Consider the following 15,220-nt stretch of genomic DNA (forward strand, 5'->3'; position numbering starts at 1 on the left):
AGAAATTTCGCTTGCAAACAAAATATGCTGAGGGACACTCATTTCCTCTCTAGATCATCTTTCGCTTGGGAGCTTCAGATATACATACGGGCGACCTCTAAAATGAAAAAAAAAAAATGATGAAAGGGAACAATGATCACAAGAGCTCAATATTATGCCGAGGGAAGTTTCTTTTCCTCTATCTCAACAAGGGAACGCCATCAATCTTCAGCAGTATAACTGTGAATCAAATTGTTCTATATGCATGATAATTTTTTGTTGTCTGCTCAAATATAGCTTCAAAATTTATACAACTCGTCAAAATGCAAATAAATTTTGTGTCGAAATGAAAATGTTAATAATTAGTGAAAATATGTGGCAAATATTGACATATTAAAATTCTTTCAATTGAATTTCACCTTCATTTTTTTTTTTTTTTTTTTTAGTTATTAAACGTACAAATTTTCTTTCAGTTTTTTTAAACAATTATTTTGATAAATTATTCTCACAGAGGCACAACAATGAATTTAAATAAAAATATCCATAATAAACATTTTATAACCTAAAATGAGCTTGAAAAACTAAATTTTGATTTGAAAAGTAGACAAAAATATGTTCCTAAGCCAAACTGAAAATCGCTGATGTTCCCTAGACAGGCGAGGAGACAAGCAGCGTTTTCTGCGGGTAATTGGACTTTTGAGGTTTTTGCGTCTCTCAGCACAAAGAGCCGCCTTTCATCAGTCGCCGCGAAATTTGATTTAAAAGTGCCTTGATACAAAAACTTGTCTCTCGTTCTTCTCAGACCAAGTGAATTAAAAGAGCAAAAAGTCCGCTTGATGTGAAAGCGGCCGAGGATCGCGCGCGCGCGCGCTTGAAAATAAAAATTTCTCCGCGCCCTTTACTTGCCTTTTTCGCATATCACCATGTGACGTGCTCTCGAGACTGTTAAAGGAATATTATATTATATTATGCCGCCTCAGCGCGTCCATAAATTAAAAGCCCTCTCGCGCATTAGATGACTTTGAACATCTGCACTGTATCAAGAGCGAGCTGCGATTCGCGAATCAGATTGACGAGCCGTAAACAACATTCCAACCGGTTGGTTACTTATAAAGTGACGCTCATTGAAATTAATGCTTTCTTTTAGTGTCAAAAAAGAAAAATAAAGAAAGATTGTATTTTTACCAATTGTTCCTGTCTGTGTAAGTACTTTATAAGTAAAATTTAAATTTAAAAAGAAATTTAAATTTTATAATATATACATTTTTTATGTCTTATAATTTAAAATTTATTTTAATTTAAAATTTTATAATATTTACTTAATTATTTTATGAATAAAAAATAAATTCATTTAATGCTCTTTAATTATTTAAAATAAAATTTTGTATTTTGTGGCTTCAGTTTCATTCTGTGGTAAACGCAAAAATTAAGACTTAAAATTTGTTATATATAATGATTGGACAAAAAAATTGGAATATATAAGAAAGAAAGTTTGAAAATATTATCGCTCAGTGCAATTTGTAATTTGTGTGACTTTTTATTGATAGAGATTCTGAAAGATATATCATTGAAGATAATATAAACTTAAAAACTGTTAGATGATGAAAACAACTTAAATTAAACAATAATAATAATGTTTTTGCCCGCAATCGATATACGCAACAGCAAAATTTAAATTTTTAAAGTTTACAGTAGGTTTAAATAATCTGAATTAAAATTGATACTGGATTAACAGAACAAAAATCTTGAAATGAATGCTTTTTATTTACAAATTTGTCACTAGTAGAGCTTTAAAAAATTTTCTTTCTTTGGGTATGAAAAATATCAGATTTATCAAAGAAGTGAACAAAACTTAAAACTTTATTTTTGAATGGAAAAATAGGCATATTTTTTTTCTTTATTTTTTGAAAGATATAAGCACAGAATTATTGACTTTTTATAAAGCTGAAATATTATAAATGAAAGAGGTATTTTTATACAAAATGTTTGTGTTTTAATCTGCTTTTAGGTGAATTTTTTGTGATGGGATTTTTCTTGAAAGTTGGAGGTAGAATGTAAAATTTCATTTAAAAATAGGTGATCAAATCAGATATGTTTTTTCTTTTGTGAAATAGATGATTTATTATGAAATAGGTAATTCTGGAACTTCAGTTTTATCTTAATCAAGGTATATTTCAGCTTTATTAGTACCTGTCAACGTCAAGCAAACAGGCCTACAAAGGTTTAGAGATCAGACCACCTTGTAATTTTATTTTCCCCATATCCGGACGCTTCGCTTTGATTTAATGATTTATTGCACGGATGCACAATTAAAGTGCTTCTCATCAAGTGCAATTCAAAGTGTCATATTATAAGTAAAGTGCAATCGCCGATTTAATTACTGCAGCCGGCGAGACAATGCCGAGGGATTGCAAGTGCGTTTCGAGCTGGCTGGAGGATAATTGGATTGCGCGCTGGCAGAGCGAGTGAGTGCGCGGGCCCGAGCGTCGGAGCCGAGCGAGCGAGCGAGGCAAAGGACGAACGAGCCAACGACCCACATTCGCCAGCCAAAGGTCCCCGCAGCAGCAACATGCAGAGTTCTGCCGCCTCGGCCATCGACCAGATCCTCAGCTACGAGAAGAGCGAGCACGAAGACTACTACAAAATCCTCGGCGTCGACGAGTCGTCGTCGGTACGAATCGGAGAAAGCAGACCCTTTGTTTGGCTTTAATTTTTTGCTGCTTTCACCTGTTTTCAGGTGGAGCAAATCAGCGCCGAGTACAAGGCCAGGGCCCTCCAGCTGCACCCTGACAAAAACGACGGCGACAAGGAAAGTGAGGCAAAATTCCAGTTACTCAAGGTAAATTATTAAAAATAAAAATTATGCAATTGTTCAAAATTAAAATAATTTCTCTTTGTGATAATTCAAAATTGGTTTCAATCTTAAAGGAAAACAATAATTTGGCTCTAATTCACGAGAAAGTAAAAATATTAAATTTTTTTGAAACCACAATTTACTGCAATTTTATTATTTTGTTGAAACAATTATATTTTGCGCATCGTCGGTTGTTATTTCTGTCGCAACCCACGCAATTTTTGCACAGCTTTATGCCTATTGATTTTCCCCGCCGATGGGAAAACGGAAAATTCTGGACCGGCCGGGCTTCTCTTCTCTTCTCTCTCTAATTTATTATTTAATTTCTGCACCGCGTCCGAGTTTTATGCTTTACATTTATTTCTCGTGTGACCACATTCACTTTCCATCCAACACGTTATACCATTCTATATATTATCAACAAACATTACGTCACGAAAAAGGCATTGGATGTGGGGAGGCCGCCGCAACTTTCATTCCGACTACGGTGAGATAATTCAAGTTCGGGAGCCGCGCGTTGTTTAAAACAGACTCGTTTCTGTGATTCCGGTTTTTCGCACTTTCGCGATGGTTAATGAGACGGAAAAAATGCTGTTTAGATTTTAACTTTCCATTATGGTAGGTTTATCTTGTTCGGAGGAAAAAAATATTAAGTTTCGGATTTCCCCTGTGTCATTTTGGCAGAGGATTTCCTGAATTATTAATCACTATCATACAAAGCAGTCTTCTCTACTTTATTTGAAAGTCGCTTTATATATATAAAAAAACAAGAAGAGATTTTTGTTTAATTTTTTTTTAATTATCATCTTAAAATCACTAATTATAATTTTACACATATATTTATTTGATAATTTTTGATGTAATCAAGTAAAAATTATCACTCGTTTATTTGCTCATCAATCTAAAAATATGAACGTCGCCATAAAAAAATTATATAACAAAAAAAAAACATTTTTGAGCTCTAGAATGTTCTACCAATTACTGAAGCATAAAATAAATTCTGCCTTTTAAACAGATGGAAAAATAACAATTAAAATTCTTGGAAAGGTCTGGGTTGATGTATGAATACAAAATAAAGTATTTTTGGAATGATTTCTAAAACCAGGTTAATCTCCGCTGCATTTGTGCGCCTTGAAATTAAGCAAAGCGCTGATCACTATTCAAAAAATGTTGCATCTCAGATTGACGACAACTTCAGTATTCTCAAACCACGTCAACATAATTATATTTACATTTTGCTCTCAGAAATAAGTTTTACATTCGGCATTTTAATTAATTAAAATTTTAAGTTTATATAAACATTGAAAAAAAATCGCAATTTCACTTTAAATTATAGTTCGCAGTTCGCAACAATTTTATAACTTTAATTGCGACTGATTTGGGTTCAAGAATGTTGTAGTAATTGTAATTAATCAGATCACTTCTCAACAATTAAAATTTACTCTTGATTCTTGTGATTCAGGAACATTTCTTTAAAAAACTAAATTTTCATATTTCTTTAAAAAACTAAATTTTTATATTGAAGCTGAGAATAATTGAAAAAGGAAACAAATTAATTAAAGAAAAAATTTAAAAAAAACTGATTCATACTCAAAGGCATCCCAGCAATTGTGTCATTCTTGATTAAAAAATAATATTTGAAAACTAATTTTTTTTCCTATTTTGCAAAAAAAAAATATACTTTTTTTCTATTTCCTGAACAGCACTTTTCCTGAAAATGTAATTTTTCTAATGTTCCTGATTTACGATATTATTTACAAACGTCGAGCAAACTTCATTCCATTCCGATAATTTTTTGCTCCTGTGCAAACGTTGGCGATGCAAATAAAAATGCTCGGTGGACACGATCGAGCCACTTGGCAGCACTCGATAAGGCAAACTGCCCTTTTTGCCCGGCATATATACACATGGATATGGCTGTTGGCGAACAAAAACATGCTCGTCGAGAGTTCCAATGATATATAATGCCGGGCTCTGGGGAGCGCGTCGCCCTCTCGCATGCCGCGCGAGCCTCGGGGATGTTTGCGATGGATTGATATGGCGGGGCGCAAAACAGAGCCGAAAAAATCAACGCTGATTTCGTGGTCCATTTGATGACGCGATGCTGGGCGGTTTGTTTGTGTGTGTGTGTGCGGCGGGGTTGCCTACCGACCCCGAGAGTGGGAGAGAAATCAATGGCGGGTGGTGCCTGTTGCAGGAGGCGAGGGATGTGCTCAGCGACCCCGAGAAAAGAACCCTCTACGACAAGTGGCGAGGCAGCGGCATCGCCATCAGCTACAAACAGTGGATGAGCATGAAGGACAGCGTCCAGCAGGTAAAAAACGCCTCTGCCCAAAGGTCAAAGGCTAACCTCGTTAATGTAAATGGCGTACATTTTTTTGTTATAAATTCCTAGAATTCGCCAAAACAAATCTGGATTAAATATTTTTATATATTTGATGAGATAAATAACTTTAAAAATACTTTTTTTTCTCTAATTTGATATAAAATACTCTCCAGATTTACAAAAGAAAATAATTTTTCACTGAAATTTAATTTGGTTGGAAAACAATGTTTCTCATTATTTTGACAAATTATAAATAAGTTAAAGGAATCTGATATTTAAATCTTTGTTTTTTTCCTGTTCTTTCTATTATTTGGTTCTTGAAAGCGTGAAATAATATTTTAATTAAAAAGGAAACTTTTTAACTTTGACATTTTATGTACCAAAAAGGCCTTGTATAGAGGCAAATGCTCTTTAATTATTTTCCGCACTTCTCGCAGCTTACAAAGTTTGGAACAAGTTTTCTCTCTCACTTTCCTATTCCATAAATTTTGAGATTTTCAGGATTAATAAACTTGCTTGTTAATTGTTGTTGGCAACTTCTAAAGTACATGAAAGCTTTTAATCATATCGCACATCTGCGTCGGTCGCAAGAGTTGATTAAAACTAAATTTTGAAAATAATGAAAACCTTTTGTGCGATTTGCGGAAGAACTTTAAGAAATTTATTAAAATAAAAATGAATCTAGCAAAATCAAATCAAGATCAAATAAATTTACAAATTATCTTCCAATAATTGAAATATCCTCTTATTAATACTAATAGTTTCAAGAGATAATACGGATGAAAATATCCTCCAAGATTTTAAAATTTTCAATCTCATCAAAGTTTTTTGATAACTATTATTTTTACTTTTCAAGTAAAGGAAGCAATCAATAGTGATAAAACGTTACAAATCACCTTTAAGAATTCAAAATAAACAATTCTGCTACAAATTTACACGTTTTTGCTTCAGTAAATAATACTTTTTAAATTCCATAATATTATAGATTAATTAATTTATTTTTTCTTTCAATTACTTCACTATCAGAAATCTTAATTTTTTTACCTAATTAAAACTCATCCTGGATGATTTCAGTCAATGCACTGGAGCGTCCCGAAGACCAAAGACCGGATGCTGGAGGAGGGCAGCAGCAGCAGCGGCGGCGGCGGCGTGGCGGCCGTGGCGCGCGAGGAAAAGCGCCGCGCGTCCGAGGGCGGCCCCAACATTCGCTGGGGCGTCAAGGGCTCCGTTCCGTGGAAGTCCGAGTCGCCGACAGAAGTGGTCAGCAAGTTCCGCAACTACGAAATCTAAAGCGGATTCGCGTAAATCTCTTCTCGGAAAGAAGAAAGTAATTTAAAATAAATAAATAATCGGTGTCAATAAATGTCCCTGTCGGATTCAGGCGCGTGTGCCCCTCGGTGTTTCAACCCCTTTATAACTCAAAATCACACACTTAATCTTGATCAGAGGGAGAAATAAAGCAAAAGACGGAAGATCGGAAGTTCCTTGGATTGAAAACAATTATTTAATTAGAAGGAGTCTTCTGCGGTCGGCGGCCGAGCCTCTTTAATATATTTGGGCGCAAACGCATCACTAGGGTCAACTCAAGACTGAAAGGACTGACGGAGAGAACGCGACGAGAGATGATGAGAATTGCATTGATCGAGTCCGCACTTTTACTTCCATACAAAAAATATGAAAAAAAAAATGCTCTCCTATACTTAGCGGTTAGATTTACACGCTCGAGATTTTTGACATTTGTGTGTGACCAATAATTGATGTGTTATAAAAATATATTATACAAAAAAAATTATATATGAACCTATTTACACCTTCAAACAACACAAGTGATCAAAATATAAAAATCTGGGTATAGCACGATTCAGCACAAAATGCTCAAGATAAATTCGCAACTTATATATTTGAAAATTAAAAATTCCTTCTAAGAATTTTGCCAAATTTTACCCAGTTTGTTAATTTGCTTCTATGTCTTCAGTATTTACAAATTTTTCTCCATATTCTCCCCTTTTGCAATTACATGAACTGAGATGTACTAAAAATAAAACATTCTAGCTGATGAAATGATATAAAACCTATATTTTTGCATCCTGTATCTTTAAAAGACCAAAATTCCACGTCCATCCTGGTCCATCTCCTATTACTGCGCTCACTGTGTTCAAAATCCATTTGTCAGATATTTTAATAATGTTCATTTCATGTTCGAAAATCAAATCTCATTTCCAACACTTTTTTAATCAAATTAAGTCTCATTGTGTGTCACCATACTATATTTATTATCAATGGATTGTTGTTTCACAGACCTGATGTTATAATAAATTAAGAGAAGGAAAATAAAATATGAAAATGATTGAAAAAAATTGTTTTAATCAAATACACAGAAAATCCGGTGCTCTTTAGATCGGATTGAATTTCATCACTGATCAATAATCAGCATGAAATTATTTAACTACATAAAAGATTAATAATAAAAAGGATAAAATAAAGAAGGATGCAGTGGACCACTGAATAGCAATTAGAAAATGAATAGTTTTTAAGTTAAGGTTTAATTGGTAAATTCTTCTGTGAAATAATTCAAAACCTTATTGACTTCTAGGAATTTTAATATAAAAATTGCTTTTATAATTGAATGAATGAATGATTTGATGGTTACATTTGAGTTTGCACTAAAATAAAGAAGTCCAGAATATTCAATGTTAAGAGAACTTTTTATTTCTAGTTAAATTACAAGGAAATAAATTATAGGAAATCATCTAAACATCACAGAAAGAATGTCTATAGTCATACAGAATAATTTCAGTGTGTGCAGTGATATTTCCTCATGTTTTCAGAAGCTATTAAGAACGATCCTTCAAATTGAGCTTGTGCACTGCTTTTGCTGCACTATTATAGTGCGAGACAACGAATTCCATCAGCCCAAACTGATCAAATCACAGTCAGCGACTTCCAGCATCAGAGCAACTACAGTTTTACTCAATTCAAAACAACTCTTTTTTTCAATTTGCGTCACTCAAAATTTGACTCACAGCCAAAATTCAAGTTCACGAGTGAAGAACAATAGCAAATATGATGAAACATTGATCAATATGAAGGAAACTCTTGCAACCCATTTGGGATTGCGGTTCCACACAATTCTTTTGCAATCTTAGTGTAATTATATATTTATAATAATGTGATTTTTGTGACTTTTGGATCATGATTTTCACTCAAACTGAAATATTTTTTTTATGTATTCAGTGACCTTGTTGATTTGGTTCTAAAGATATGCCGTTTGTTCTGCTTCTTTTGCAATCGGATTCACGAAATTGACAACTATAGGCATACAAATTTTGCTAGCTGCCGCCTATTACAACATCTTCGGAGGAGTTCGACTGATTATTAACTCCTGGTTAAATTCTCAGCAGTCTATCCGACACTTGAAAGCACACTCAGCGCTCCTGTACTTATATCAACTAGAGGAATTATTATTTTTTTTTCAGTTGTTTCCTAAATTTGCCTTCTGCTATAAAACAACAACTTTCTACACATGCTTCTACTTTGGGATTCATAGGAGCTTTCGATCAATTTTGCAGATTTTCCACTTTAAAGTACATTGCAATCCAATTATGCACCAAGAATATCTCATGAAAACTCCCGTCGGGTGCAATCACAGTACAACCATTCTGTAGAGAGTCGTTCTCAAAAACACAGCAGCAGACGCAGTTCATTATACACAAACTTTGGACCAGGTTCAATTAAAAAAGTATACAACAGCAAATTAACGAATGCTAGAACAAACGCCTGGTCCATCCCTTTGCATTTAATTATACAACATTTTAGAATAGCAATAGGACTAAGAATCTTAAACCATTAATTAACTATGCGTTAGGCAAGCTTACTTAACATTTTCATCCGTTAGAAGAAATTTATTTAGCTTTCAACACAATCAGAATGTTTTGGTTTTCATCTCACTTTCATTTTAGTTTCGAATGATTAATGATTTAACAAGAGGCAAATTGTGCAATAAGAGAACAAAAACTAAAGCAACACCCCTTAGGGAGATCCGGGAAATAAAATCAACTTTTCGAAAACCAACCTTGTGCTCAGAGCATTTCACAACTGTTCGACCACAAGGACGGAGTGGTTCAAATCTATTTTTTGTAAAATTCTCATTTCATTCCAAGACCCTGTTTTCAAAAATTTATCTTCAAGTCTTGCCTATACGAGATTTCAAATCGGAGAGATCTTCAGTGTCGACGTCCCAAGAAATGAATTAACACATTGATATTTTTGTCAAGAAACAGTGATCCAAGCAACAAGAAAACGTTTTATATCCTTAGGTTGAGGGGGCCGCAACGCCCATTTGACTGCAGTAGGCTTGATAGTAAGCCTGGTAGAAATTGTCGGTTGGTGGCGGGGGTGGGGGTTGGGATGTGAGGGCCTTGATGGCGGCCGCGGTCGAGGCAGGGGGCGGTGGGACGGCCGTCTCCACCTTCTGGCTGTGGTACCCGTATCCGTTGGACGCGGGAATCGCTTTGGTCTCGTAGCCGTTCAGGGGAGGGGGAGGGACGTTGAAGTTGTTCTGGAGGTGTTTCGGGGGGCCGTGGGAGTAGCCGTTCTGGGGCTGGTCCCAGCGGCCACCGCTGGAGGCACTGCTGCCGCCGCCCATGCTGGAGCCGTTGTACTGGCCGTTGTGACGGGGGTGGCCGCCTCCGTTCTTCATGTCCCGACCGTTGCTGTAGCCGTTCGAGTTGTTCCATCGAGGCCGATCTACATGAAAAGTTGAATTTTTTAGAATTCTTTGAAAGAATAATAAAAATTTTCAGATGATTAGAAAAAAGGCAGAATAAATTATGTACTATTTTATTTAATAAATAATAAGCTTAGCAAAGTAAACAGTTATTTAGAAATTTTGTTTAAATGTGGAGGCTACAAAAATGAGGTTCATCTTTGGCATTGTGAAAGAAAGTATGTAAGTGTGGCTTTATCAAATTGAAGTCCACGAGGCACTAAAATCAGCGCCAACAATGAAGCTTACTTTGTAGCCTCTGTAAGTGGTGCAAACTATTTAAATATTTTCAATTACTAATTTTAAAAATGAGTTTTCTAAATTCTTATTTCATTGATTTTAAAGTTTCTTGAATTCAACAAATTCCTCGCAATTTTGAAATTTTTTAATATTAATTTAAAAAATATAACAAAAAACTAAAATAAACTAATAAAAATGTATGAAAATTTAAATCTTTGCTAAATTTGAGCTTCAATTTCTTTTCCCTCTTTAAATTTAATAACAATTGATATAATTTATTTACTTTTGCCATTAGCACCGCCTCCGTATGAGCCCCTGGAGTTTGCCAGCTCGAGCAGCTTTGGGTTGACCACCTGGTTTGCCTCTCGGAGAACAGACACCAAGTCCTTGGCCTGCCGAGCGTTGTTGGGAGTGAAGAAGGCGTACGATGTGCCGCTCTGGCAAGACCGTCCAGTTCGTCCAATGCGATGAATGTAGTCCTCAGACGAGTTCGGGTAGTCAAAGTTGATGACAAATTTGACATCTTCAACATCTGTTGGACAAATCATTAGGAACGGACGCCTCAGATTCAAACTCTCTTCATCCATGCACGCATGCAATTATTACAACAGAGCAGGGGAAAATTGTTGATTCATTTCGAGAAAAAAATTATAACTTGTTAATATAATTGAGAGTCAACAATTTTGCACAACTCTTGAATAGCAATTTTCGTTTGATATATAGAATATAATAATAATTATTGGTGAGCTGAAAGTAGCACATGATCAAATTTGATTTATATGGTTCTTTTAGTGAACTTTGAATGAGGAAGCAGCATAAAATGACATTAAAAGTAGAAAACAAAACATGTTTGTATAGATTATTGTTGTATAATAATAATAATAATAATAATAATATTTAACATAGTGTACGGACTATAAATAGAAAAGGTTCGCTCTTCAGCAAGACTTACCTTTAAACAAGTGCAGCCTTGCTTGCTATTGTGTACAAAATGCGAAAAGAAAAATAACTTATGCGAACCAAGTCCGACACACACACTGGCCAAGAGAGAGATAGAGAGATGCCCCTCACACTAGAAGAGGCAATGCCCAATGAAGCAGCGTGATTGCGGCTCCGAGCCTAACAAATTCACACGGCAACCATCAGACACCTGCCTCTGGAAAAAACAATGCAAAAATGAACTTGGCACCAGACTGAGAGGTTTGGTAACTTCGCTATCCTACCATCATGCTATCAGTCTGGAACCCCTTCGAGTGCTACCTTCTCACCCAACAGCAGTCTCAATCATACTCCACTGACCTAAGCCACGAGCTGCGACATCGGTGGCCACGAGAATTGGGCAGCGGCCATTTCTGAACTCTGCAAATGACAAATTTTAACCAGAGTCAATAAGGACGGACGAAACATTTTCAAAAGCAAGAACGAGAAAGTTTTTATCTTGTATACTTCTCTATAATTATATTTTTTTTTCATATTCCCCTAAATTATATAAAGATTAATTCCAGGAGATTGTCCGAGGCATACCTTTGAGAACATGGTCGCGCTCAGGCTGAGATTTGTCCCCGTGGATGGCAACTGCGGGCCAACTGAAAAAAATTACAAGTTAGAGCCTATAAATCTTTTGAATTTCTTTTAACCCACCCTTCTCGCTTGATGTTCCTTGTAATTTCCTCAACCTTGCGCTTGGTCTCAACAAAGATGATGGTCTTGTTATCACTCTCGGCTCCTACCTCTTGCAGAAGTTTGCTAAGCCTAAAATGGGCCATTTAGAATTTAATGACCCAAATCGTTTGAAATCAAATTACTTGAATTGCTTTTCATGCTCCATGCAGACGTCCACAATTTGCAAAATGTTGTGGTTGGCTGACAGCTGAAGCGAGCCAATGTTGATTTGGATGTAATCAGTCAAGAATTCTTCGGCTAGGTTTTTCACCTCTTTCGGCCACGTCGCAGACCACATCAGAGTCTGCCTGTCCGGCTGTTAGAACAAAACAAAAGTTAAGTACCAAAGACAATTTACATTAATTTGTGAAACAATGAGAGTAATAAAATGAAAATTTCATAACTCTTAACCAAAAAACAAAATAAATTAAGGAAATTTTATTCTTTTAATTTTAGAAATTTGGGAAAATAATTTTAAATTGTGATTTACTATGTTAATTTCTTTCTCAGCATTTCCTTCCCATAATGAGTCCCAACATGGATTTATGTAAATATACAAAAAAAGAAAAAATCAATTCTCACCCTAATTTGTTCCACAATTTTCCTGATCTGCGGCTCGAAACCCATGTCCAGCATGCGGTCAGCCTCGTCCAGAACCAGGTAGGTGCATCGCCTGAGGTTGGTGGTGCCCCTTTCCAAAAAGTCTATCAGCCTGCCTGGGGTGGCGATGACAATTTCGACGCCCCTCTCCAGATCCCTGGCCTGGGGGCCTTTCGGGGCGCCGCCGAAGATGCAAGTGTTGCGGATGAAAGTGGAGGTGCCAAAGTCGTTGGCCACTTGCTGGATCTGCTGGGCCAATTCTCGCGTGGGCGCCAAGACCAGGGCAATGGGTCCGTCGCCCTTGCCGAGGGGCTGCTGGTTGTTGATGTGCACCACCGAGGGCAGCATGTAAGCCAAGGTCTTGCCGGAGCCGGTCATCGCAATGCCCACCATGTCCCTGCCGCTGAGGGCGATCGGCCAACCCTGAGACTGGATGGAGGTTGGCTCGTTGAAGCCTTGCTTCCTGAAATTTGCATAAAATCAATTATTACAAGGAATAATTCACGAAATGGGTGTTTTTGGAACTAAACGGACTGGTAAACTTATCGGCCTTGAATGAGATTGTTTGAATCTGACAAAAAATGAAATTATTTTAAAATGGGAGATAAAATTCTTAATAGAAATCTGAGCTGGCGGCCATTTTTAAATGCCTAGCGTGTTCAGGAGGATAAGGAAAAATGTTGATTTATAAAAGATTTCGACCAAAGAAATTAACAAAATTCGTTGAGAAGAAGACTAATTGAATATAAATTTAGAATTTGATCAATTTAATAGGTTTTTGATTATAATCCATGAAAACGTACTTGATCTCGTTGATGATGTAGTCGGGGAAGTTGCATTCCTCGAACTGTTGCAAAGGGTTGGGGACCGTGGTGCCCTTGACGGTGATCTCCTTGCCTCCTCGATAGGCCTCCACCTCCATGCGAGACCTGCTGGCCACATTCGCGTGAGGGACGTAGAAGTTCTTCGAGAACGGCTGCAGCGATTTCAAATTCCAGACTGGCTTGCGAAGTCCCTCGCCCGGGTTTCGGCCCGTCTTGTTGTTGCGGCCGAAATCTCCTCTGCCTCCGCCGAAACTGTTGCCGCCGCCGAAACTTCCTCCTCCACCGCCGTAGCTCCTTCGTTCCTCGAATCGATTGTTGTTGCTACGCTTCATGTTATCTCCAGGTCGGCTGTTGTTGCGAAACCTGCGATATGATTGACGGGGGCGTCATGAAAATCGTGGGCAAAAATGCGACCGAAAATGGAAAATTTTACTTACATGGTGGATAAGGGTTGCGTGGAAAATCTGGAGGTCTGGATGTTATAAGTGGAACGCTCTGAAAAACGCAAATAAATTTGTGTCAATCAAAATGAGAGAGTAACACGTCTCCAGCAGCCCAAGGTTCACCACGTTTTTTTCAAAATTCTCGCCAAAATCGAGTCGGATTTTGGCGAATTTCAGTAAATTGCATTATTTAGAATGTCAGAAGAAAAAATTCAAACGTTGGAAACCCCAAAATCCACCCTAATTAATTGAAAATAGGTAAATTAAATTCAAGAACGAGCTTACCCTTGTCCCACAATATGGCGGAAAGAAAACAAGTGAAGCGCGAACTGCGCACTCTGGCAGCGCGAAGAGAAAGCAGCAGCTCGACGTCACTTGTATGATGTACATTGCAATTCAAGACCACTTTTGCAATCGCTGCAGATTTTTTTTTGCAGGAATCGTTCCACTTTAAACTATGTACAGTTAAGTTCCTCTCTCGGATGATTGAAAAGGACGAAAAATAGTTGTACATATCCATACTTTCTAGCCTGGTCAGCGTTTGGTGTTCAACGTTTATAATGGATTGGATTTAATTTGCATAAAATATATTAAAAAAAACAATGTTAATTAAATTATATAAATTTCTTTGCTTTAACAACTTAAATAAAAAGCTAGGAAATTTGAAAATATTACATAATCAAATAGCTGTGAAAAATACCGAACTGTAGGCTTCCATAAAATTTTTAAAATATACCAGAGAAGAAATGAATTTATCGGAATTTATTATTTTAGAATTAAATTTTTGCCTTTATGCAATGGAAAATTTCTTCATCTTCTCATTATGAATTCCACTTTTTTTTTAAAAAAAAAGTTTATTTTAATAATCTTTAATAGTTAATTTTTTTACAAAATTTTATATGTTCCATTGAAATAATAAATATCTACCACTTTTTCTCTTGTATTATTCTTTTACTTTTTACGAAGAAAGGCTTAATTTGAAGCAAGAAATTTGCAACTTTTTGACATTTATCCAATAAATTAATCACTATTGCTATTTATCATAACTTTATACGGTGTGAATATGAAGGAATTGTGTTTCATTAGTTTTCGATAATAATTTTTTTTAAATTTATAAATCAAATACTAAGAATCTGGAAAATAATTAAATCTCGAATTTTTAATAATGAATGAAAAATACCGTACATTTTAATGTTAGGCTTTCATTTTTTTAAGACAATTACAGAAAATTATTGGAAAATTAAATTTCCTGGCAATAATTTACTCTCTATATTAAAATGCTAAATTTTATTCTTCTCATTGAATATTGTATCTTTTTTTTTAATAAATTATTGAATTTATTCATCAATAAAAAAAAATCAAAATTTTTTAATTTCTACGATAATTTTTTCTTGTATTTTGAAAATTTGGTTTTGTGCGGTTTTGTGAAGGAAGGTTTGAAGAAAGAAAAGACAACTTCTTGACTTAGATGCAATTTATTAATCACTTTATCATAACTATTAATACGGCGTGTGTGCATTTGAAGAA

The 15,220-nt window shown here is 35.7% G+C and overlaps 2 protein-coding genes across 2 annotated transcripts; one reads left to right on the forward strand and one right to left on the reverse strand.

Annotated features, from left to right (window-relative positions):
- The first annotated feature begins 2,486 nt into the window (after window positions 1–2,486).
- On the forward strand, window positions 2,487–7,518 carry LOC132193302 (J domain-containing protein). Its single transcript, XM_059613882.1, has 4 exons — window positions 2,487–2,650; window positions 2,717–2,818; window positions 5,031–5,147; window positions 6,234–7,518. The coding sequence occupies exons 1-4, from the start codon at window positions 2,549–2,551 to the stop codon at window positions 6,447–6,449; spliced, it is 537 nt and encodes a 178-aa protein (XP_059469865.1). The 5' UTR covers window positions 2,487–2,548; the 3' UTR covers window positions 6,450–7,518.
- A 327-nt stretch (window positions 7,519–7,845) lies between these two features.
- LOC132193301 (uncharacterized) lies at window positions 7,846–14,015 on the reverse strand. The gene is made up of 10 exons (XM_059613880.1): window positions 13,979–14,015; window positions 13,688–13,745; window positions 13,230–13,613; window positions 12,409–12,889; window positions 11,970–12,142; window positions 11,806–11,916; window positions 11,689–11,750; window positions 11,464–11,523; window positions 10,448–10,696; window positions 7,846–9,905 (listed from the first exon to the last, which is right to left on the reverse strand). Coding segments are annotated over exons 2-10 (1,956 nt in total). The 5' UTR covers window positions 13,690–13,745; window positions 13,979–14,015; the 3' UTR covers window positions 7,846–9,471.
- Window positions 14,016–15,220: the final 1,205 nt, after the last annotated feature.

The sequence above is a fragment of the Neocloeon triangulifer genome, unplaced genomic scaffold, assembly GCF_031216515.1.
Source record: "Neocloeon triangulifer isolate White Clay Creek 2 clone unplaced genomic scaffold, ASM3121651v1 ptg000004l, whole genome shotgun sequence".
NCBI classification, from domain to species: Eukaryota; Metazoa; Arthropoda; class Insecta; order Ephemeroptera; family Baetidae; genus Neocloeon; species Neocloeon triangulifer.

Bases quoted from the DNA above. Each gene is read 5' to 3' on its own strand.
- LOC132193302 (XM_059613882.1), top strand. From the start codon at position 2,549: ATGCAGAGTTCTGCCGCCTCGGCCATCGACCAGATCCTCAGCTACGAG. The intron at 2,651-2,716 runs GTACGAATCGGA...ACCTGTTTTCAG, and splicing joins GCGTCGACGAGTCGTCGTCG to GTGGAGCAAATCAGCGCCGA. The intron at 2,819-5,030 runs GTAAATTATTAA...TGCCTGTTGCAG, and splicing joins CAAAATTCCAGTTACTCAAG to GAGGCGAGGGATGTGCTCAG.
- LOC132193301 (XM_059613880.1), bottom strand. The intron at 11,751-11,805 runs GTGGGTTAAAAG...AATTTTTTTCAG, and splicing joins AGGAACATCAAGCGAGAAGG to TTGGCCCGCAGTTGCCATCC. The intron at 10,697-11,463 runs GTCAGTGGAGTA...TTTGTCCAACAG, and splicing joins TGTCGCAGCTCGTGGCTTAG to ATGTTGAAGATGTCAAATTT.